Source organism: Pholcus phalangioides, unplaced genomic scaffold, assembly GCF_987345545.1.
Source record: "Pholcus phalangioides strain wild (caught in Gottingen) unplaced genomic scaffold, Ppha-v1.0 ptg000018l_1, whole genome shotgun sequence".
Lineage (NCBI taxonomy): Eukaryota > Metazoa > Arthropoda > Arachnida > Araneae > Pholcidae > Pholcus > Pholcus phalangioides.
The window spans coordinates 12,390,592-12,414,804 of NW_028301611.1; the positions used below are offsets into that span (position 1 = coordinate 12,390,592).

Sequence of the window (24,213 nt, forward strand, 5' to 3'; positions counted from 1 at the left end):
TGATTTCTGCATTACGAAATCTGCACTTTCTATGAAATTCACTTTATAGTGTATATAATCAAAATGTTGGGAATAATCATGAAAAAATTTGCCGATATTCATGATACAGTAAAATAATCTGACCAGTTAAGTTTTAACCTGACTGGAGATATCATTTTGTGCAGGAAAAGACGTGTAAAATATTCATGATCCACACAGCTTTTGGAATTCCGCATATTCAGGAACATTCTTAGAAGCTCTTGCACATGAGCAGCATATTATTTCACTAATGTACTTACACATAACATATTTCCTCATAGAAAATGAATTACAAAACTACCAAAGGCAGCATATAAGTGAGGGTGCAAGGAGTGCAGCGCTCTCTGGCTGCAACTTGAGTCTTTCGTTGGACACTTAAATTTTTAAAAATTTCTAATAGTAAAAACTCACATGATACAACGCTTTCGAGGGCATCATAGCCAGGTCACAATAAGATACTCACCTAAAGTATCAAAGGATTAGAGATGTTGCGAGTTTGATACCCAATTTGTCCTATTCAGAAACTTTCCTGATGCAGAGATACAATAGGAATGGAGACATAACCACAGGAAAAGATTGCTACGACAGGGAGTCCCACACCAAGGAGGATAGTGCATTAACCTCTAGGTGTGCACAAAAAGGGCAAAATGTCAAACACGTTCGGAATCAGCAATAGCTTCTAGGTCCCAGTCTAATTAGCTCTTGTGTGCAGAAAATGGCCATGGTGTGACAAAACTGATCAATTTGATCATGACGCTTTCGAGCCATACCTTGACGAAAAAGATGAGATAACTTGAAAGAACAGACAGGGCAGAGGCAGTGCTGTTTCAAGGCATCTGCCCACTCTGGCAAAAATAAGATCTGATTAAAACTTTTGAGAGTAAAAAGTGAAATTATTGGTCGACAGGCAATTTCTAGTCGGGGAGGGCATGATGTTCTTGAGATGGTCCTAGGAACGTACTACCAGAAACAAGAATGTACAGTATCAGAAGGAGGACAAGTGTGCATTTTGATGCCCCCCCCCCCCAGTAATTTTTCTGAAATGGTCAAAAACAAAGACAAAGGAAAAATTTGGTTCCTTACATGTCCGACTCTGAAACAAAAGAAACAGATTTGAAATAAATTTGTTAATACAAGTTGTCTCGTTATGCTCTTTCTTTACTGGATAAGTGTGGCTCCTGCAAAGTTAGGGCTGACAGGGCTCCAGCCCCAGGATGATTGTTTTTGTTTTTTTGCACAATTTTCGCACAACAACACTTTAAAAAATGGGATATATGGCCATATGAACACTTTGTTTGGCAAAAACAACTTTTTATCACTTTACAAACAACTTTTGTTGCTTTGCATGTGAACAATCAGGTTTATCGCCCAACCAGAATTTTGTCATTAGGGGCGGCACGTGAATCTTTGCACCTGGGTGACCGGTAAGCTTGTGTTGCTCCTGACTGTAATACCAATGAAATAAATTTATTTTAATTCAATGACTTGATACTCTCAGTGTCAATAGCATACACAACTGATGGTGGGGCGCATAGTGCAGCCCAATACATTGCAGCTGATGATTATGTCGGCGTTGAACAGAAAGAAGTTGATCATTCTTGCTATTGAATAAATCCGGGAAAAGTACAAAATATTAATTTTTAGTTATAAACGTTTGGGTGAGTGGAAATAAGATTTCAAAAAACACTCGATATAAAATTTTCGCACTCATTGATTCACTGTCTTTGAAGATTAATTAAAAAAAATCACCAATTCTGATGAGGCACTTCTTGTTTCATGAATTGAAAGGTAAGTTTTGATCACACATACATTCGAATAGAATTTCTAAACTTCACTACATAGTATAATATACTATCAGATATATTATATCAAAAGCAAAAAATTAACATATAGGATACAATCAACAGACAAACATGTGATATCTATGATTTCATATCGGATATTTAAACCTTTATAAGTGAGGTGGTCCAAACCACGAGCTGGGCAAATCTCCAAAAAAATTACATGACTGGTCAGACATGTAACTTAAAATACATGCCCGATAGATATTGTTATTGCATTTACTTATTTCATTGTAAAAATCACTCCTCATTGTTAAAAAGAACACACAAAATAGCTTCATGGTAAACCTAATCCATCATAATAAATCATCTAAACTATCATACCTAATAATTATTCACATAATCCTCTTAAAAAATGAATACAGAAATTTTTAAAATGGATCAGTGTTTCTGAAAGTGTGCATCACGGCTCTAAGGGGCATCACCAATCTTTGTCAGGGGCAACGTAGCGAGCTAAAGATATTGATTTGTGTACCTTTTTAAGCTTCAAAATGGTTCTTTATAAGTGAAAATATCTACTAAACTACGCTGGGGGAGTCGCAGATGAATCATGAATTGTGCAAGGAAGCCGTGAGTGACAAAAGTTTGGAAACCACTGATATAAATCATTTGAATCTGCGATATGATTGAAACAAGCACTGAGTTAAGCATTCCCAATCTTCTTTTTTGTCTTACTGCCCCTTGCCAGAATTTTTTTTCTGATTGCTAAGACATCCCATTAGATTCGGGGTCAAATTTACAAATTATAAAAAAATCAAATATTATAAATTATAAATAAAAAAATTATAACTAAACTAATGGAATCGTAGCTGATTTACTTTCTAGCACCAGACTTGGGTAGGTGCGAGGAACACAGCAGCAGCACCAGGCCCCAAAATAACCCTTTAAGTGGTTTTTCTAAAAATTTTTAAATCTGCAATATAACTGCCACAATGTGCATTACTAAACCTTCTAGAAATTAGCACCTACTTTCAGGAATATTTTTTCCCTGATTTTTGCCGATATTGGTCCCCCCCCCGAAACCAATAATAAAAAAACAAGGAAGAGAAATACTCTAATCTTTTTTCTAATACTTATTCTGTATGCATATTCCTATACTACTCCGAAAAGTGGGAGGGGGTTCTCTCTTTCTATTGTTAACAAACTTCGAACAAAAGTTGACTCCACCCACTGGCAGTGGATTGACAAGTTTGGCGGAGGGTGAAAGAAATGAAAAACCATGTTCGAAGATGAAGCCAACAATAGAACTATATGGCCAACTCATTGCCAAAATATAGCGCACCAAGTTAGACAAGATATCTTGTTATTGCCACTGTAAGGGTTAGGGACAGTAAAAATAAAATAGTTTAAAATACAATGACTACATAATCAACTGCTACTGCCTGACACAGTCATATCTGGAAATGAAATAATAACTAGTAGCTCCTAAGTAATTGTTATTTATGAGCTACCACCAAGAGACCATATTATACAGCGTGTGTCCAGGAAGTCCCCACAATCCATTTGTTTTTCTCAAATGGTTATGGAAACGTAGGAAAAGTACCTGAATAACATGCCTGTTTATTTTACTAAGGGCCTCATTAGTAAACTTTCTGGTCACGCTATATTATATGCCATAAATACCCATGTTTGCCTTATTATGCGCCATACAGTTATTGTGACAGAGTCATAAAATGACAGATACTGGCCTTATGTCTTCTAAAACCTTTATTTTTTATGTCAAATGAAAGGAATGCTGGAAGAGCACTTGCATAAATGCCGGTAATTATAATCATAATATAAATACGAAAGTGTTTTGATTTGTTTTGTTTTTATGTGGCTCGCATCAGGCATATGGTTGAAAAAGTTCATGCCCAGTAATAATTTTTACATGCCCCAGGCATGTTGGGCAACCGATTTGTCCAGCCCTGGTCCAGAGACAGGCCTAAATTGAATTTTAAGATCTGTATAGCTTGTAGGCAGTAACCGTAAGACAGTTGTTCTTAACCAGAGCTCCTTGGAGAGGTTTCAGGGGGTTCCATCAGCTGGGACGAGAAATCGCTCATTGCCATACCCTCGTCTTATTGCCACAAACAGCCCAAAGGACATAGAAGCTTTAAGAATCCCTGCATTAAGGTGTTGACTAGCCTTCTTTTTATATCTATATCAGACCTCAGTATAACATCACTCATGGGGAGCAACTTCACTTTAGTGGAGTGACTTTATAACAAGTAATCAATGATAATTCCCTAACACAATAGCCAGGACTAATAAAAAGGGATGGTTTTCAGTCAGACAATATTGGAAGTGATGACGTTGTACTGCACATGTATCTTGTATTTTTTTTTTTTTTAGCAGATAGCATTTGGAGTTATTGTGTGATTCCCATTTTGTCATTACAGACCACTTGTGGGTATTTAAGGCAATTTTTGATTATTTACCCTTTTTATAGCCTTTGAAACAAAAACACAATCTCAGATTGTGACATAAATGTTTCCCCGAACAATATTTGAAATTCTCACAGGAGTTTCTGGGGATGGGGAAGAGGAACTAAACGTTTGAAACGTTACAAATAGGTAAATACTGAACAACATTACAAGCAAAATAAATATAGAAAAATGTCACCAGTATCAAATATTTTAGTTCCACAATCAAGCAGATGACGAGGAAACTTGTATAGCATGCAAAAAATAAAAAGGCATGAATAACTAAGAAAAAATTAAAAACTGGCACAAAAATCCAATAACAGAAACCGGGAGGGAAAAAACACAATAAGAAACACTCAGTGAATAAAAGATATCTGCAATTCTGCCTTTTTCTTTTTCAGCTGCTTCTTGTGATAGACATAGTCCAACTGATCAACTTTGAAAGCAAAAATCATGTAAATCACAAGCACATACGCAAGAAGTAGACGATCTGCCTGCATCACGGGATGAACGAAACAGACAATTGTGAGAGCAGTGAAGCCGGGATGTCGCATGTGGTCATAGAGTCTCAACAAGCGGCCTCCTTTTTGATTCAATGGACTGGGCCATCCCTGCATGGCATAATAGATCTGGAAGAAAAAGACGTATATCAGTCATTCTCACAAAATTGGACAAAAAAATGAGGAAAATAAATTATCATAAATAAATGCCACCTAAAAAGTCGAAAACAATTCTTAGGGACACTTCTTTATCAGCAGATAAATAAAATACAGTCAACAGTGAATGTTTGTTCCAAATCAATAGTGAAAAAAATCCATTCAAGTTTAACCATGTTAAGAGATGGGCAAAATGCTGCATCAGAATTACCCATTTCAGCATGCGACTTGTTATTTATGATTGACACACACGTGTTACATGTATTTTGGTAGTTTGTTTTCCACATTGGATAAGCACTGATACTCTGAATAATTTTTTTGTCAATTACATTTTTCGCGTTTCTTGCTAGAGATAGGACGAATAGCGATTTGGCTGAATACTGAATATTCGGCTAATGTTCTGGTGAAATACCAAATATTTGCTGGCAGAATATCAATTTTCGTAAAATCAATCAATAAAATTGCTTTTTAAAATTGAAAATAAAATTATCGGTAATTTTTCAAATGATTAATATTGAATTTTAATTATACAATTCATTATTTAAGTAAATACACTGCTCAAAACAAGTAGGGGAGCAAGCAAAAAAGTGAAGAAAACTGTGAGAGACAGCCACGTATTGGCATACAATGGATAGCACATGCGTATCAATGCGCAACACAGAAAAAAGACGTAAAAAAATTTGGAATTAAGCTTTAATTCTTTGAAAATATGGAAAAAACATGAAAAGATGATTTAGGGCAACAATTTGGTTACATGTAAACGATAAAAAAAAGTACTGTTTAGACATGATGCACGAGTTTTAATAGGGCATGTGGTCTCCTCGAATAGCTAAGACTGCTGCACACCTGTTTGCCATGGATGCGATGAGGTTATCGATCAGACTTTGGGGAATACTGTTCCACTCCTCAAGAAGTGCAATCTGCAAGTCTCGGACAGTAACAGGCGGCCTTGGTCGCGCAGCAATGCGTCGTCCGAGCATGTCCCAAACATGCTCGATTGGATTCAGGTGAGGAGAGCACGCTGGCCATTCCATATGCTGTATTGTTTCAGCTTCAAGCATGTTCTCCACCAGACAAGCTATAGCGGTCGGGCATTTTCCTGGAAAACAAAGGAATCTCCAATGGCTCCAGCGTAAGGGATGACATGAGGTCACAGTATCTCGTCTGCATACCTTCGGGCCAACAAAGTGCCATTCCGAATGATATGCAGGTTTGTACGTCCGCCTATGCTGATTCCACCCCATACCATCCAACCAGCTCGTCTGTATTGTGACCTTTCACAACGAATGTGGGGTTATTTCGAGTGCCCCCTGTCCCTCCATACCAGAACAGGTCTGGTGTCACACTCCAGACTGAATCGGGACTCGTCTGTAAACAGCACTTGGCTGTCATGTTGCTCCCAATCTCGATGTTCAGCAGCCCATCTTCTTCGGGCCGCACGGTGGCATGGGGTCAACGGAATGCAGACCATTGGCCTACGTGCATAGAGCCCTCCCTCATGAAGTTGATTACGTACTGTTTGGCTGGACACCCTTCGTCCTGTTGCCAAGAGCAACTGTCTTTGTAGCTGCATAGCATTCTCTGTTCTGTTTCGACGGGCTGTTAACCGTATATACCGGTCATCAGTTGCTGTAGTGGCGCATGGCCGACCTTGCCCTGGTCGACGTCTAACATTTCCCATTTCTTGGAATCGATTCCACAGCCTTGCAACAACACTTCTGGCGACTGCAACAGCGTCCGTGACACTACGTTGTGTTTGCCCGGATTCCAGTCTGCTTATAACACGCCATGCCATGGATTCCGGTAAATCACGTTGTTGAGACATCCTCAAGTCACATTGTCTCAAAAAAAAAATACTGCGCAATCTAATTTCACAGTTACGGCAGTAAAACAGACGTTTCTGCAACATCCCGATTTCTGCCCTTATCTCCTTTTTCTGGTTTTTGACGTCATGAACTTTGATTTGCATATGAAGTTTTCTTCTTCCGTTTCCTGCTAGGCTTTAAATTATGGATGATTCATTTTATGTTACTTATCGGTATACATCTTTGCGTAATTTTGTTAAAACCATGTGCTCCCCTAATTGTTTCGAGCAGTGTATATATTGAAAAACTGGTAATTGAAAGATTTTTATTGCCACGATACTGACAATCAAATTTAACAATGATATAGGCTATTGTATTTTACTATTACATACAGAATCAATTTATTTGAAACACTTGTTACAATTTTACATCTAATTACGAAAATGGCAACCATTATTTTTTCTCTCAACTAGTAATGCATAATAAAATTTGCAACTTATTTTCTTATTTTTCCTCTTTAGATGTTCTCTTTGAATAGCTCAATACGTACCTTATCTAGGTACATCCTTCAGATCATCATTTGATCATTTTTGTTGTACCACTGCCATTTTCTGCTCGCAAGGGATAATTAGATTGGGACCTACAATTTATTACCGATTCCAAATGGCAGCATTTTTTTATACTCACAGAGAGGTGCTGTGCTAACCCTTTGATGTGGGACTTCCTGTGGTAGCAATCTTTTTCTGTGGTTATACCTCAATTTCTGTTGTACTTCTGTGTGTCAGAAAAGTTTATGATAAGGACGAACTAGGCATCTTATTGACCTGGGCTACCACGTTCATACATCCTTCAGTTTGTGAAATTGTGTAATTCATGCTCACTTCCACCTTATATATCACAGTAGGATTCTATTTTCAGTTTCATGTTTTGCTTGTAGTAGAAATTTCTCACTGATGGTGAAAAAGCAGTATAAGCACCCTTCTTGGCAGCATTGGCCCCAAGAAGTGCAGAGTCTACTGTAACCCGCGAAGAAGGAGAAAGGGAAATAAAAAACACTTTTTTTCACCGTTCATCTGTTTTTTTCCCCCACCCTCCCAAAATTTGGAGAAAAAGAATTAGGGAGATTGCATAGTTCTCCAAATTTTCATAAAGTATGTTGAAAGATATATATTTATTTTCAGAAATCCTTAAGATTGAAAAATGTGACACCAATGCTAGCCATCAACAATTATCACTAAACTTGAGGTTAAAAATTACCTGTGATTACTACACTCTCAAATCATATTCATTGTAACTAAAAATTTTTGTGTCTGAAAATGCCAGAAAGATGGACTAAATGGGGCTGCAGTCATCCCAGACATAAGTCATTGATTCGACTGCTGAGATGCCGAAATGATGGTAGTTGTTCCAATTCATGAATTTTGTATTCTCCTTGCTAAACAAACATTTCTCTGTGATTTAACAAAGTGCTGACATTTTCTGGAGGGAGGACAATATAGGCAATAGCCTTTTCTTGGGCGAATTCTTTGAAAAAAATAAATCTTCCCACCCTTAAAAAATAGGGGTTTTTTTTTTGTAATTAAGTCACAGTAAAAATTTGAGAGAATAATTTTTTGGGAGAGCAAGAGATGGAGTACAAATTTGGGAAACTCCAGGAAAATCTGTGAGACTTGGCAGCAATGCTGGATTTACAGAAACATCGTCTGAAAATTGAATGCCACACAATTCCCAGACAGAGAAACCACTGATGGGAAAATTAACGACAAACAACTCATAGCCAACACATCATTATGAGTGAGTGATTGAGCAAAGTAACTAAATGTGAGAAAGAGTCGGTCAATGAGCTAGCAAATGGGCTAGTGAATGACAATATGAGTGACCGAGTGAGTGAGCCATTGAGTAAGTGTGTGAATGGCCAAGTGAGTGAGCCAGTGTCTTTATGAGTGAGTGATTGAGTAAGTCAGTGAATGTTTGTGACAGTGAGTGACAGTATGAATGATCAGGCGAATGAATGGCAGAATGAGTTGATGACCACATGAGTGGCCGAATAAGTAAGCCATTAAGTGAGTGTGAGAATGACAGACCAAGTGAGTAAGTCAATCAACATATGTGATCAAGTGACAGTATGAATGATTGAGTGACCGAATTAGTTGGTGAATGACCATATGAGTGACCGAGTGAGTTAACCAGTACCTGTATGAATGAGCGATGGTGAGTCGGTAAATGTATATTTCCAAGTGATTGACAATATGAATGATCGGGTGAGTGACAGAGCAATCGAGTGAGTAACCATATGAATGACTCACTCACTGTTTCGTTAATTTGTTCACCTGCTTATCCACTTGCTCACTATGCCACTTCGTCTGTAAATTATCACACTGGCGAATTACATGGTGGTAAATTGTTGGCGATGAATTTTCTGAACACTAAATAGTATAAAAATGTAATTCAGTGGAATGTTATTCGGTAATACACACAGAGCTGAAATAATGGTGAAATTTACTCGCCTGTTTGACTCCCAACAACTCGAACAAATCTAAAACAAGACAACCAGTGTAAATTGTAGCCCAAGCAGTTATATGTACAACTGTGAACGTCCACCATAAAACATTGCTATCCTCAGTGGAGAGTTCCCAAATCGGCCAACTTCGGATAGGCTGCCAGAACATCATCAGTAGCTAATACAAAAGATAGAGTGAGAGAGAAAGTGGTTCTTTAGGAGTTATAATGTACAATATTTTACAAATTGAAGAAGGCAACGGCCACAACATTTCAGTAAAATAGAGTTTTTACCTGCAATGCTAAGCATGTGGCGGTGTTGTATATTATCCTGCCCATGATATCCATACCCCAATTTGACAGCATATCTTTGAAAAGACTCTTCGCTTGCAGACTGTGCTGTAACATGAAAACACTCAGCAAACTGAAATTAACTAGGACCGATGACCAAGGATTATCTGCAAAAGAGAAATATACAAAAATTAGTAAAACACATCTCTATTCAATCCCAAATATGATGATCCCATTCAATCTTGAATATGATAAAAAAATAGCTACGCCTATAGGTATTCCTTGCTCGAATATGTGAAGCTAGAATATTCTCCTGAATGTTAGACTTTGAGAACAATTGCAATGAAAAAAACTTACATATTTTGTTTATATGCACAGAATTGCCAACTGCTACGAATTTTCCTTAGTTTCTAAGGACGGCTGTAATTAACCATGGAGCTACTGGAGACACTCTCAACACTACGGAAATCAGTTTAAAAAAATTGGGTCTTTAAGTTTCTTGTGGTGCGTTTTACTTATTTCTATTATTATTTTTTAAATTGCATCAAGCTTTACCATAATGATGAAATTGTACACCATGTGAGAGAAATCGCGAGAAGACAAACTTGGAGAGCCGATCTGTATTATCTGGAGCGCGGCAATTTGTAAATTTGCATCTAAATCTGCCACTCTACTTGATCCCCAAATGAGCAAAAACCTGTTTTTTCGTCAAAAAACCGTCCTAGCTGTGGCAGGGTTTAAGCTGGATAAAAAATTCCTTTCGCAAAAAAGCGAAAATGGGGGGGGGGGGGGAAAGAAAGCGAAATTTAGCAAAATGCTACAATGCTAACGTAATTATTGATGGTTGGATGTCTACTCGTTTCGTACCTCCTGTACGAAATTTTGCAAAAGTGGCTACTACTTCTTTCACATTCTACGATTTTCTTTCGCATTTTGCAAAAAATGGGACCGTAGCTTAAACCCTGATCTGTGGGCCAAAAACAGATTTTTGAGTGGTTCAGTTCGGCAAGTTTAAACCTAGCTTTATTTCCATAGTGCATGGTTAAGCTCATGGAACTTGTGTCGGAAAGAATATTTCGTCATAGGTGCTGATGCAAAGAAAACAGGGATGGGGTCAAGGGTTGCTAGCTATCTGTATATATGGTCCAAAAGGGTGTATGCAGGTTGGGATTGCATTGAATATGAATGAATTATTAAGGGACTCAGCGACCTTGGAAAGTTGCTTCGGGAGGCTCATGTTGTCAGAGACTTCTAGGTTCCAAGTGCTGTATTTAATGAACTTTGAATTGAAATAAAAAAAAAACAAACAAATTAATGGCCAAGCTAAACATTCATCAGTACTGACAAGCTTCAAGCCAATGTTGGCGTGTCTGTATGCAGAGAACCTCCTATATAATGATACACAAGGTCAGCCTGATTTCTTAGGAATCAAGCATGGAATTTGGAATCTTTAAGAAAGGCAGTCCTATATAATGTTTTCTTTTATTTTCCTCAAGTTAAAAGATGTAGCGCGATGAAATCAGAAATTTTTTTGTCACCCTTGGACTGCAATTTAACAAACTTCAGAAAATTTTAGGAGCCAATATCAATTTTCTAGTTGCCATAGAGATCTGGGATTTGTCCAGCCCTGTTCGAGAAAGGTATACTTTTGCAGGATTTGTTGTAATAGATCAAATACTATTACGTTCACGAAGTTCCGAAACTTACTTAATCATAAGAGAATGAATACAGATAAAACCTAAGTAATTACACATTTTTGCCACTATCTGTAGAAAGATGTAAATGCGGATCACAAGCCGGTTTCTTTTTGTCACACATTCCAGTGCCTTCGTTGCAGCATATTTTTGGAACCTGAGAAATGCTGCCCCTTAAACAAATTCTTTTATCTGAGGAAAAATGGCAGGGCCGTCATTTCAACTTTTTCCAGGAGGGGGGGGGGGCCAAAGAGCATGTACTAAAGGTATGTATATACATATATTTGTGTATATATATATATATATATATTTGTATATATATACCATTTGTAGTGTATTTTCAAAAGCTAGGGGGGGGGGGGACCCACAGCCCCACCTGCCCCCCCCAAATGATGGGCCTGAAAAATGAAAAAGTCACATGGGGCAAGATCAGGGGATCAAGATAAGCTGGCTGTAAAATATGTTTTGACAAGTAATCTGACACCAGGAGGGACCTGTGAGCTGGTAAATTATTGTGATGGAACACTCATGGCTCAACATTCAAAATATCTGGTAGCTTGCATCTTGCTGAATGATGCAGACATTTAAGGACTCGCATCATAGTTACAAATGAAATGAAAGAGAGATATTTTTCAGCAGTGAATGAAGTAGCGGCAGACATCTTCAGTCTAAAATAAAATGGAGGTGAGCATCTCTAGCTACGAATGTAGCCAAGGCAGACATCTCCAGCTATGAATGAAATTGAGCAGAAACTATCGGCTGTGAATCATTGAGCTGGAACAATTAGCTGTGCATGGAATGAATTCAGACATCTTTAGATGTGAATTAAGGGGAGGCAAGCACCTTCAGTTGGGAATGAGGTGGTGGCAGACACCATCAGCTGCGAACAAATCTGGGACAGATATCTCCAGCTGTGAATGAAGCCTAGGCAGACACCATTAGCAGCAAATAAAGCCAAGGCGATATCTCCAGCTACAAATGAACCAGAAGGGAGAGTGAATGGAGTAGAGGTGGACATATTAAGTAGTGAATGGAGTAGAGGCAGATATCTTCAGCTTACGATGAAGTGGAGACGGGCATCTTTCGCTGTGAATGTAGAATAGGCAGACATCTTGAGCTGCGAATGAAATTGAGCTGGGGCACTAATTGTTGCAAATGAAATCATCATAATGAAGCTGCTTTATCGGCATGGGCGGAGATATGGGGGGGGGGTGCCCTCCCAGCTGCAAAGTTAAAGCCAACTGATCTAATGTATTTCCATATATATGAATTGACATCATCATCATGCACCCAAGACTTACAAGTCTATCTCTACCTATGATTATCAGCTGCAAATGAATTCAGACATCTTTAGCTGCGAATAAAATCAAGCAGTCACTATCAGCTGCAAATAAGCGAATGCAGACATTTTCTGTTGGGAATGAGGTGGTATCAGTTGCGAATAAAGCAGAGGCAGATATCACCAGCTGTGAATGAAGCTGAGGCGGACATATTCAGCTTCAAACTGAGTGGGGGCTTACATCCTCAGCTGTGAATGTAGTGGACAGACACCATTGGGTTCGTTAAATCGTCCCATATTTTAAGGGGGGAGGGGAAACAGAAAAATCCTCCCCCCCCCCATTTTCTAGCTCTTGGATCCGCGCATGCCTTACGCCCTCTATTTCCCCTGTTTGATACCAGGAACTAAGTTTGTAGTTTCCCTAAACAAAAAAAAGGATCAATTAACCACGCTTTTTAAGTATTACACGTACAAGAGACCCGGGTGGTCAAATATACACGTATAAAACGGATATATATATATATATGGAAAGGCTTTCCTTACCAATGTGGTCATCCTCAAACACGAAGATGGATGATGATGAGGGAGAGCCGAGATGAGACTGGGATGAGAGGAAACACGCGAAGCGGAAAATCGTCCAAACGCAAAACACAAACAGCGGCAGCGACAAGCAACAAAAACAACACAGAGCTGCGTTGGACTTCATCCTTTTTCTTTTGTGTGTATCTTTCACTCCTCCTCCTTCTTTGCTAATAGCATTTCAATACCAAAAAATTTCAAAACAAAACGACCTCCCGCTGAACGAAAACAACGCTCATTAAAGCACGGACTACGCCAAGCGAGAAAACAGACGAATTCCATGAATCAATCGTAAATGTTATACGAAAACATCGCAGCGTTACGATGAAAAATATATTTATTGCTAAAATTACCATACGTCCCGAATTTTACGGAACTGTCCCGATTTTTTCTGTTCTAACTTAGTTTTAGCGTAAGTGTCCCGGTTTTACCCGTTTTTTACACGAAGCTTACTTGAATTTTTATTTTTTATTGAAGACAAAGATAGAAATTATTTTCCCACTCATAAATTATATTATGATAATTACAATTGTAAATAAGAATATTATTCTCTCACTTTTGTCTTGGTGAACGTTTTATTTCGTGGAATTCATTTAAATTCACTGCAGTTTCCAGTAATGCTTTATTAACCACCATTTTGATGTTTACGTAATTTCACCAATGCTTGGCAACTTTGTTTACTTTTGGCGTCATTTTTTGCGATAATTGGCAAAGTCCCATATTTTCTTTCAAGGAAATACGGTCAGCAGAGACAATCTTAACTCTGACCATAATTTTTTCCGAGAAAAATAAGCGAGTGGAAACCTTGAATATTATAACTTTGACGATTTTCGTCAAAATAGTTAGAAAGTTAGCCAAAAGAAAGTAAAAATGCTTATCACAACTAAAACCATTTAGGTGAACACATTTCCTCAGGTAAAAACGGAAAATTACGATCTGGTATATAATATAATAATAATCTGGTAATTTTAAATATACCTTATATTTAAAATTACGATAAAGTCGTAAATTCAGTATTTGTCCCAAATAATCGTTAAATTTGTTAAATTTTTCATAGAATCTGGCATCAAAACAATGTACTGCCATGTTTTAAAGGGAAATGTTATTTTATAGGTCACCCGCATATTTGTGTTGCGAACATTGTAGCATGCAGCGTTTCTTTATTTTCTTATCAAGTTAAACAGTGAGTATTCAAACTGTTAATTGAATACTAATCTCTTTTGAATAATTTGTGGGGTAATGAAATGTTGCATACCAATTAGGGGCGTGTTTACAGGGAGGCTTAGCGGGCTATAGCCCAGGGCAGCAGGTTCGGGGGGCGGCAGAATTCGCATAGACGGTAAGACCATTTATCTATATCGACCTAAAGAGCGAGGGAACTAGATCAGTGAGGGATCAAACGAGTAACCTAGAGAGTAAGGGATTTACGAAAATTTCGCCCCTTGTACATTTTAATTGCATTACCCTGGGAGTGACTATTAGTGAGTGATTAAGTTAGTGACTAATAGAATTGGTAAGTGAGCAAGTGTGTGGTGACCATATGGATGAGTGATAGTATGAATGAATCCAAGTGAGTGTGGTAGGGAAATAGTCACTCCCTTGGTCACTCACACAGTGAACTGCAAACATCTGGTGACTGACTTGATCAGGAAAACAGCCACTCCCTTGGTCACTCATACAGCCACTCCCTTGGTCACTCATACAGCGATTTTTGCGAACTTGGTGCCTCGTACAGTGAATTGCAAACTCATTTGGTCATTCATATGGTCATTCAATTAATCAGTCATTCATATGGTCAGGACAGGAAAAATTTTCTGTTGGGGAAATGCAATATACCAAGGGCAAAATGTCAAGGACGAAAGGTCAGAGGGGAAATTTCTCGAACACCCCCACCCTGTGGCCATAAGACTAAGGCTTCTGGATGGTTTTCGATAGCCGAGAGGTCACTGAGGTCTAAATATATGAGTATTTCTCGTATAATGAGACAAATTAAGTAACAGAAGGACCCCATCCTTATCCATTACACAGGCATCTCAAGCACTGTGAATGAAGCTGAGGCAGAGATGTCTTCAGCTGTGAATGGAGCAAAGATACGTATATTCAGCTGAATGGAGTCAGACATCTTAAGTTGCGAATGAAGCCGAGGCAGGGGGATCCAGGCCGAAAACTTTAACCAACTTATTGTGTAGCTACATTGGATGATCCCATATTTTATGGGAAAGACAAATTTATCCCCATATTATTTGACACTTGGGAGGGGTGATCACCCCTCCCAGATCCTCATTTGGACCTATGTGTAAATAACCTAATACCTGGGGCCTACTCGACAAAATCTGGTTCTATAAGTTTCAAATGTAAGTTTATAAATGTGTAAGCTGTTACTTTCAGCTATTTATGGTGCCCGTGGAATGACACTTCACCCAGGGCCCCTTTAGACAGCCATACATAAAAAACCCCATAAGAAGGATGCTTGGGTTGTGTGTGCTTTTGCTTTTCTTAATTCAAATCATCATTAAAAAAAAAATTAAAGATTTTTTTTCTTTCTTTCTCAGGAAAGTTATGGCTGTGACAGTGCAACAGTTGCTCAGCGATGCCAAGAGGCTTGTCTCTCGCCTCCGTGATCATGACAATGAAGCCGATGTCATCATATCCCAGGCAAAAACTCTCAACAATAATTTGGACGCAATCAAACAAGTAGATAATATTTGAATGTTTCTTCATTCAAAATCTGTTTTACTTTTTCAGCAGAAAATTTTAACGTGTGTGACAAAAATAGCTCAACGAATTGGTGAAAATATATATGGTTCATTCTAATGAAATTGGACGTAAAAAATTAATGCAAAAAATTACTGAGAAATAGGATTTTGTGAATTTTATACTGTAATGAATCATTAGAAAAAAATACAATTTTTGTCTCTTAGAATCAAACCCTCTGGTCATCTTGTATACCAAACAACTGCTCCAACCGAGGGCCGCAACTGGATGCTTGGTCACCCAGGGCAAGCGCACATTTTGACACCCCCTTGTAATGTTGAAGGAGAGGTTTGAGAATGAAATTGGTGCCCCTTGGGTCTAGTGCCTGGGGCATGAGACCCACCTGCTCCCCCTAGTTGCAGCCCTGCTCTAACCAATACACCAGAGACACGCTTTTCATTTCCTTTATTAACACCCGCTATTACCTCGTTAATGTCAACCAAAAAAATTCAAAAAATGTATTTTTATCTGCACATTTTTATTCAGCGAAATTTGTTCAAAGTCATGGTGGGGGGTGGGATGCAGTTTAGACCCCTTCAGAAAGTCACCAACTGTGGCACCTCAGAAATGTTTGTTTACCTTCAGCCTCAACTGGATTATACTGTCTTCTCGGTCTGCTAGGGCTTTATTCCTGCTTAGTGAAATAATGTTGCCATGTATTCTGCTTAGCGAAATAATGTTGCATGTTTCTGGTTGTGGTGCAAACAGAGTTGATAATTACAGGCCGGGGGCAGGAGCCCCCTTTAATGGCTGGAGGAACGTAGTGAGGCAGCAGCCGAACGAAGTTCGTCCTACAGATGCAGCCACTGATTTGCATATTCACATGCACCTGTTAGCGACTGTTGGACAAAACGTTTTCTGCGCTAATGCATTGCTGAACTACGTGTCATTTCACTTCCATCGCACGTTGTTACAGGATGATGTGCTCGCAGTCGCATTCCAGCACTGATTTTTTAAATTCTTGACGGTGCTAAATGGCTTCTGTTGGGCCGAGGCGTAGTAACTTCAACCACTTTGGAGTTTAATAATTCTTTTGATTTTAATTTCGTATTGTCGTGATGTATTTTTAAAATTTGGTAGTATGAGTTTACCGCCCATTCAATTCCGTTGGATAATTTTGATTTACTATGCACAATTTAGTGTTTGTATATTTACGTGTTTGTGTCCTAAGGATAATTTCGTGTGTATGTGCCCTAAGGATTATTTCAGTTTCTAATGGATTATTACTGTGCTGTTCAGTTCAGGATGGGGGAAAAAACAGGTGAGCGGTAAAAAAAACCTTTTTTTATTTCCCCTTCTCGGGGTTACATTAGACTCGGCACTGCTTGGCGCCAAAGCAGTGCCAAGAAGGGTGCTTATACTGCTTTTTCACAGAGGTGGTCTATTTATGTATTCTTAGTAATAATATTTCCTGTATTGCGGGTTGCACACCTAAATTCTGGAGAATGTGTCTTTGAAATCTAATGTAATGGCAGCACACAAAAAAATCTTAGACATGAGTACCAGTTTTTTGGCATTACATATTTATGTGAATTTGAAGCAATAACTGTAGTTATGACTGCAGTGTTCTATATATATAGGCTAGAGTACAGAAGAATATTTACTGGGGTGGAGGGCTTGCGGGCTATAGCCCAGGGCGACAAATTTGAGAATGAGTGGTCAAGAAGATTAATAGAGTGGGAAAAATGCAGCAAAATTTTTATAGATCAAGGGTGGTAAAACTATAAACTTGCCTCTACCTAGAGAGTGAGTGACCAAGAAAGTTTGCAAGTATGAGAGTGATGAGAAGAGTGATTTAGAGTTTATGCAAGCACATGGATGACCAAAGCAGTGTGCCAGCATGTGAATGATTTAAAGATTGACCAGGTCGATGAACGCCCAAAAGAGAGTAGAGCGTGTGGGCATGCGAGTGATTCAAAAATGTGCAATCATGTAGTGATTGAAACAACAGTGTGCATCCAGAGTGAGGGACTGTAACATGCCGATGGTCCCCCGGCGTAGAAGTCTGTAGTCGCCGTTACGTAAATCTGTTGTTTACATTATTTATTTGTTACTATTCATCGGCAGCGGTGATCGTATGGCGATGATCGTATGATATCCGATCAATATAAAAGTTGACTGTTGATGATCGTCAATTGGTGAGCCAGTATCTTTACTGTTAACGTCAAATAGAGGGCTCCACGTTATACTAATCTGTTGTTAAAATTGACTAACTTTATAATTAATTTCAATAAATAATATTTCATGCGAAAGTTTATTTGCAATCATTTTCCACTTGTCGTTTGCCACTTTATTACTGGATATTTTGAACCGGGCAAGCAACTCCCATAAGGGACGTTGCAGGACAAGATCAGTGAATGACTAAAAGTGTGTAAGTATAGGAGGGACCAGATTAGTGAATGACTAAAAGTGTGTAAGCATAGGAGGGACGAAAACAGTGAACAACCAAAAGAGTTACCAAGAGAGAGTGCAAGCATGTGAATCATTAAAAGTTATGACAGTATGACCAGATCAGTGAATGTGTACGCATGAGAGCAACCTGGAGAGCAAAAAATCAGGTCAGAGTGAAGGACCAAGAGAGTGATAAAAAAAAATGATCAAGAAAGTTTTCAAGCATGGGAGTGACCAAAAGAGTGCTCCAGAAACAGAGGTGTATTCTCAGGGAATTTTTCACGCCACCAAATATCAGCATCTTCACATTTACAGCCAGTTTTTAATATATATCTTGTATTAATTAGTGGAGAGAACATCTTTCTCTGTAAATAGAGTTCTGGTATCCATTCATACCGTATTAGATTAGCAGCATGGCACTGCCGGCACACATCATTAGATAGTAAATTTCCCATGGCGATAGATCTGAGTTGTGCTCGGTCTGAAAGAAGGAAAGAAAGTATGGGGGGGGGATCTATTATTACTGTCTCGTATGTTTTGTGTAATATTTTAAGCTCACCATCACATCATAATTCAATGTTTTCAGTATCACCAGGAAATCGAGGTACTCAATGCACTCGCTCACCAGAGACCCAGATCTGCTTTGATTCTCAATATACAACAAGAAAATCGCCAGATCCGGGAACTGCAGCAAGAGAACAGAGAATTACGATACATGCTGGAAGAGCACCAGTCTGCCCTGGATTTGATCATGAATAAGTATAGGCGGCAGGTTTATAGAATAGCTCAGACTAAGAATATGGAAAAGACATACAGGGAACGAGATAAACACGAGGTAATAAAAAAAATTCACACATTGTGTATTCTTTGGAATTTTGTGTTTTGAAATGCATGCTAATAGCAATGAGCAAATAATTTGATATGCATTCTTTTAATTTGAAAAAAAACAGTGGTTATAGTTTGAAATCCTTTAACAATGAAAAATTACTTCTTCGAATCACTAGGCAAATCAATTCAATAGCAAGGAATTAGACTTTACTTTAAATGTTAATGTTGAGGTGAACTCGGAAAGAGAAGTCATTCTGTTATCTGTCGATCCATGCACCTTGGTCCTCTTGCGATCCACGCAAGTGCGATGAATTTCATATGTGATATCATTTGTCACAACCGGGATCTAAGTGAGCCTCACGAAGCAATCCAATACGATAAGAGTCAAAATTTAGAACTCATTTACAATCAGGCAGAGAGAGACAGCCATAGGCAGAGATAGACTGGGGGGGGGGAGCACAATAATGTTGGGGTCGTGATGTGATGTCAATTCATATATATGCGTATACTTTAGATCAGTCTGCTCCATCTTCGATGCTGGGAGGGCAATGTTCCCCCATGTCCCATTCCTCATATCTCCACCCATGATCACTATTTACTTTTATTTAGAGAATTTAAAAGAATTTAAACTTATTATTTAATGTTAGAAGTTTTACAAAATTTGAATTTGACCACAAGTCTTGCTCCTTCGATATGACAATCCGCAACTTCAGTCCATGAAGAACCAGTCCTTAATATTGTTCGTAGATCACTCACAAGCTATGTCACCAACTCCCTTCTGTTGATTTTAACAGATGATAAACAGTCAGAATCAAATTCAGGACACTGATGACGGAGGACCAGACTCCCCAGGCAGAGTCTGAATACAACAGATGAAGCAAGATGAATGAAGATAATTAAGATGAAACTGCAAGACCAAGTGAAGAGGAAATGAGCAGAAGTGGTCTCACTGTTGCCTTATATATGGCTGGCTGCTGTTGGGGCTGGCAATCAGTGCCAATCATACTCCCCATTTACATCTAGTCTATTATTTTGGAGCTGTCAGATGACTGGAGCAGCAACAGCAACGGCATGTTGTTTTGCCGTAAGCAACAATGAGGCAGGCATTTCTTGACAACAGTGCAGCATCACATAAGATAACTTCCAGTTGACCGAAGACAGTATACTCAATCATTACACTTCACTCATAGTTAGAAAAAACTGGTGGTAGATGGCAGCACTACACATAACAAGCATTACACAGAAACAAACTTCACTTCAGGTTTTACTACACGTACACGCACATTCCCACAGGTACCGATTCGTTTCACCAGATCTCCCTGATTCATCAGAAATAAGCATATATATATGTGCAGAGGTATCAAGATTGAAACAGTCATGGATTATGCCAAAAAGCTCTCTAGAAACTATGATTCTCTTCACAGCTCCATGAACATTTTTGTGAAATCTCCACTTATACTGGTATTAAATAGCTAATTTCTTCCTTCTGGTACTGCCAAAATTGATACACTGCACATGCCATTGTAAATACTTCATGACTTACACATGGTATATTTCTTATTTAACATCAAATTAAATATTATTCATCATTGATTTTTTATCTACATTATCATATTCATATAGCATTAATCACATCACTATTAACATGTTAAATCTTCAGCATCTTCTTGTATGGTGATTTTATTGTTATTTATTCATATTACCACATATAATTAATTAGCATCAATTATCATCAATATATGATAAGTCCCTGTTCCTGTAACTCCTGGGTGAAAGATGTACTCCCGTATCTACATTTCTAAATTTTTTGCTGTCTTAGAGATGGTGTAAGATGACTTTTAAATTATCATCCCTATTCCCTTATACCAACCATAGCTTCAGTGCATTGCTGCATTTAATTAACATAGCTATGGGGGGGGGGGGTATGAGCTGTTAAAGTGTCATAAAGGCACCCCGATACATGAGTGAAGGTTCAAGGCAACAACTTTGTCAGGTATCAGACAGAAAGTCTCAATCTGATAGGGAATTTATTTTTAACAATATCTATATTTCTGACCAGTTTTCATTCACTTTGTATCCGAGTTGATTTATTGACATCAAATTTTTTTTTATCAGGAACTCTTGAAACGAGAGGAGAAATTGAAAGAAATGGCAGCAGTCATGCAGATGGCGATAGATGTCGACGATAAAAACTATGAGAGGGACAGAGACACTGTCGAAAAACTAACCAATGAAAACCAGTTACTCAGGGATGCTTTGGAGATAAGTAAAGCAGAAAAAATTGGACTTGCATTAAAACTCAGATTAGAAAGAGTAGAGGAATCAGTACAGACAGATTTATGATGAAAAGAAAAAATGTTAAGAACGAAAACACAATCCGCGCGTGTGTGTGTGTGTGTGTGTGTAAATTCATGGCTATAATATGTATCCTCATAGACTCCTACTTCAATCTATATTTATATCGGTGAAATGGTGGATGTTTCATGTCATCTATAAAGTCACCAGAATTTTAAAGCACCTTTGACACATTCTTAGGTTGTGAATAGAAATTTAATTGTTTGTTTTTTTACTTCTGTGAAATAACTTTTCGTATTAATGAGAATGTAAATAAAAGTTTTTAAAATTTGACTCCTGCATTGTGTTTGTATTATAGAACTACTACTAAACAACCACATTCACCTCATCCAGATTCCTCTGTGGAACTTCTAACGAATCGGTACATGTTGGAATGTACATGCTGTGAGAACCTAATGCAAAAATTGTTTCTATGTAATGCTTGTTATAGTGCTGTCATCTCTCTGCCATCTATTTTTCGAACTACGAGTGAAGTGCAATGATTGAATATTTGTACTGTTGTAGGCTTGTTGCTCTCTGTGCCGAAACGTTTTAACAGGGAGATCAACTTGAAGTTGGGAGTTTATGGAACTACAAACACTGTATTAACAGTGACGAGTTCTATCATGTTCATGTATGTTTCCAGCTGATGCCGGTGACAGTATACAGTATATGAGTGATTAGCTGAGTTGGTTCTCACTGCCCGTGGTACTCTGTCTCATTCAGCATATGCTCTAGGAAAGAAAAATGAATGTTGCCTTTGTAGCGTGTAGGTCTAGCTCAGTCTACTCAATCTTTTTATGAGTAGTGGTGACATCTTCATGGAACATCTCTCCAATTATAGTATGGTCTTGCACACCCCACCCATAACGGTAGGGTGGCGGTTCCAGCTTGGGTGCCGGGATAATTTTCTTTGTTTCTTTTGCGCATAAGTTTATGACTACTACTTACCGGACATACACCTCATACTCATTCCTCTGCGGAATTTCTAGGAACATGTAGGAACGTGTGTATATATGCATGGCTCTAACGTATTTATGTCAAGTTGTGTTGTTGCTGGAGCTGCCATTCGGTGCCCTCTCTTAACGCATGGACTCACCAGGATAATGGTCCGGAAACCTTTTGAGTGCAGAGGGGCCTTGTGCCCTTCGAGATCTGGCTAAAATTTCTGAGTGCAAGCATAAAAACTGGAACGCAAAAATTCACCACGTGGGGGGGCGCTCAAAAAAATCTTTGCTCGGGGCTCACGACGCCATCCATCTGTCTTTAAGCAAAGAGATGGTAAATTCTTGAATTTACTATAATCTCAGTGTAAAAGGGCCCGTTAGAAATCTGACCGGGGCTGGGGACTGTTGACGAAGATCCAAGCCTAAGATCCCTGATATGGGGAGGGGTGGTTATATGGTGTCTATTGTGGGATATCAGTTTTTTGTTGTTAATTTAAAGAACAAAATGCGGTACTAAATTCAATATGTGTGTTGGTGTTATCTGATAACTTGTCTAACGAATTTGAAAAAAAAAAAAAAAAATGATTCTGGATCCCCCCTAGTTTGTACCACACTCATCTTTTTTTTCTTTCTTCTGGAAACAAAGTTGTATCTCGTATTGAAATCAAATGCATATTTCATTTTCATGCTAAAGCCAATTTCTGAATTTGATGAATTGTTAATTTTTTTTAATGAATGAAACCTGTATAATATGATAATGATATAAGATTATAATTATTAGATTCAGAAGTGTGTTTGCAGGGGAAGTCCAGTGTGGTTAGTTCGACGGGGGTGATAAATTTGAGGAAGGAGTTTTGTAAAAAAAAAAAATTGGCAAAATTTCTAAAATAGTCCGCAAGCGATAAAACCATTAATGCGCATCTTCCAAAAGACTTGGTCAGTGATTGACAAAACGATTTACCTACAGAGATCGCTAGCATGTGAGTGACCTAAGGGGCCGTTCAAGTATTACGTCGTCATCGATGGGGGGGGGGGTTTCCGATTTGCTGACTTTTGATGACTGGGGGGGGGGTTTGGATAATGCTTACGTCATCAACCACCCTTTATGAAAATATGAGTTGGATTCAGAGGGGCAGAGCTGATGACGAAATTTTGCTGACAAGAGGGGGGAAGGGGGGTCAGCGTTTTGCTGACTTTTGCTGATAAGGGGAGGGTTGTCAAAAATGGCTAAAAATTTGCTTACGTAATACTTGAACGGCCCCTAAGAGATTGAGGGACTAGGTCAATGAGCGAGCAAAATAAAGACCTTAGAGAGTTTGCGAGCTTGTGAGTGACCAAAGGAATGACCTAGAATGTGAAGGAACAATTCTGTGAGCGACCAATAAAATGTGTAGGCAGGTTGGTAACCAAAAGAAAATCCAAGAGTGTTTGAGCATGAGAGTGACTTAGAAAGCGAGGGAACTGGTCGATGAGTGACCTAGAGAATGCGGAACGATGTCGGTGAGTGACCTAGAGAATGGAGGTCGGGAATGAGGGTGAGTGACCAAAAGATAGATTATTTTTATTGCAAAAAATGCACACATACATATACTGGACAATAACAAGCAAAAAGGAATACAAAGGGGAAAAAAGGGCATATACATATAGGCCGACACTATGTGGCTCCACGGAGCACCAAATTCTTTCAGGAAGCCGAAAAGGATTAGCATTATTTGTTTCGCCGCCATTGTGATCCAAGAGCAGATTTAGAGCAGCAACCTTTAGAATAGCGTGGCCCGGTTGGATTATCTTTTGAGTGGACGGCTCGGACATAAACACGACTAAAGGGAAATAAATGGGGTGAAAAATGAAATGATAAATTACTCACAGCCGGGCTCGCTGATGCCAAGGCC

General features: G+C 38.6%; 2 protein-coding genes across 2 annotated transcripts; one reads left to right on the plus strand and one right to left on the minus strand.

Annotated features, from left to right (window-relative positions):
* Nucleotides 1-3,672: 3,672 nt before the first annotated feature.
* On the minus strand, nucleotides 3,673-13,307 carry LOC149071748 (nurim homolog). The gene is made up of 4 exons (XM_089247766.1): nucleotides 13,032-13,307; nucleotides 9,519-9,682; nucleotides 9,233-9,403; nucleotides 3,673-4,893 (listed from the first exon to the last, which is right to left on the minus strand). Exons 1-4 carry the CDS (start codon nucleotides 13,192-13,194, stop codon nucleotides 4,621-4,623), a joined length of 771 nt encoding a protein of 256 aa, XP_089103892.1. The 5' UTR covers nucleotides 13,195-13,307; the 3' UTR covers nucleotides 3,673-4,620.
* An 826-nt stretch (nucleotides 13,308-14,133) lies between these two features.
* On the plus strand, nucleotides 14,134-21,668 carry LOC149071749 (FGFR1 oncogene partner 2 homolog). The gene is made up of 4 exons (XM_089247895.1): nucleotides 14,134-14,250; nucleotides 15,620-15,761; nucleotides 18,799-19,047; nucleotides 21,156-21,668. The coding sequence occupies exons 2-4, from the start codon at nucleotides 15,627-15,629 to the stop codon at nucleotides 21,381-21,383; spliced, it is 612 nt and encodes a 203-aa protein (XP_089104021.1). The 5' UTR covers nucleotides 14,134-14,250; nucleotides 15,620-15,626; the 3' UTR covers nucleotides 21,384-21,668.
* The last annotated feature ends 2,545 nt before the right edge of the window (nucleotides 21,669-24,213 follow it).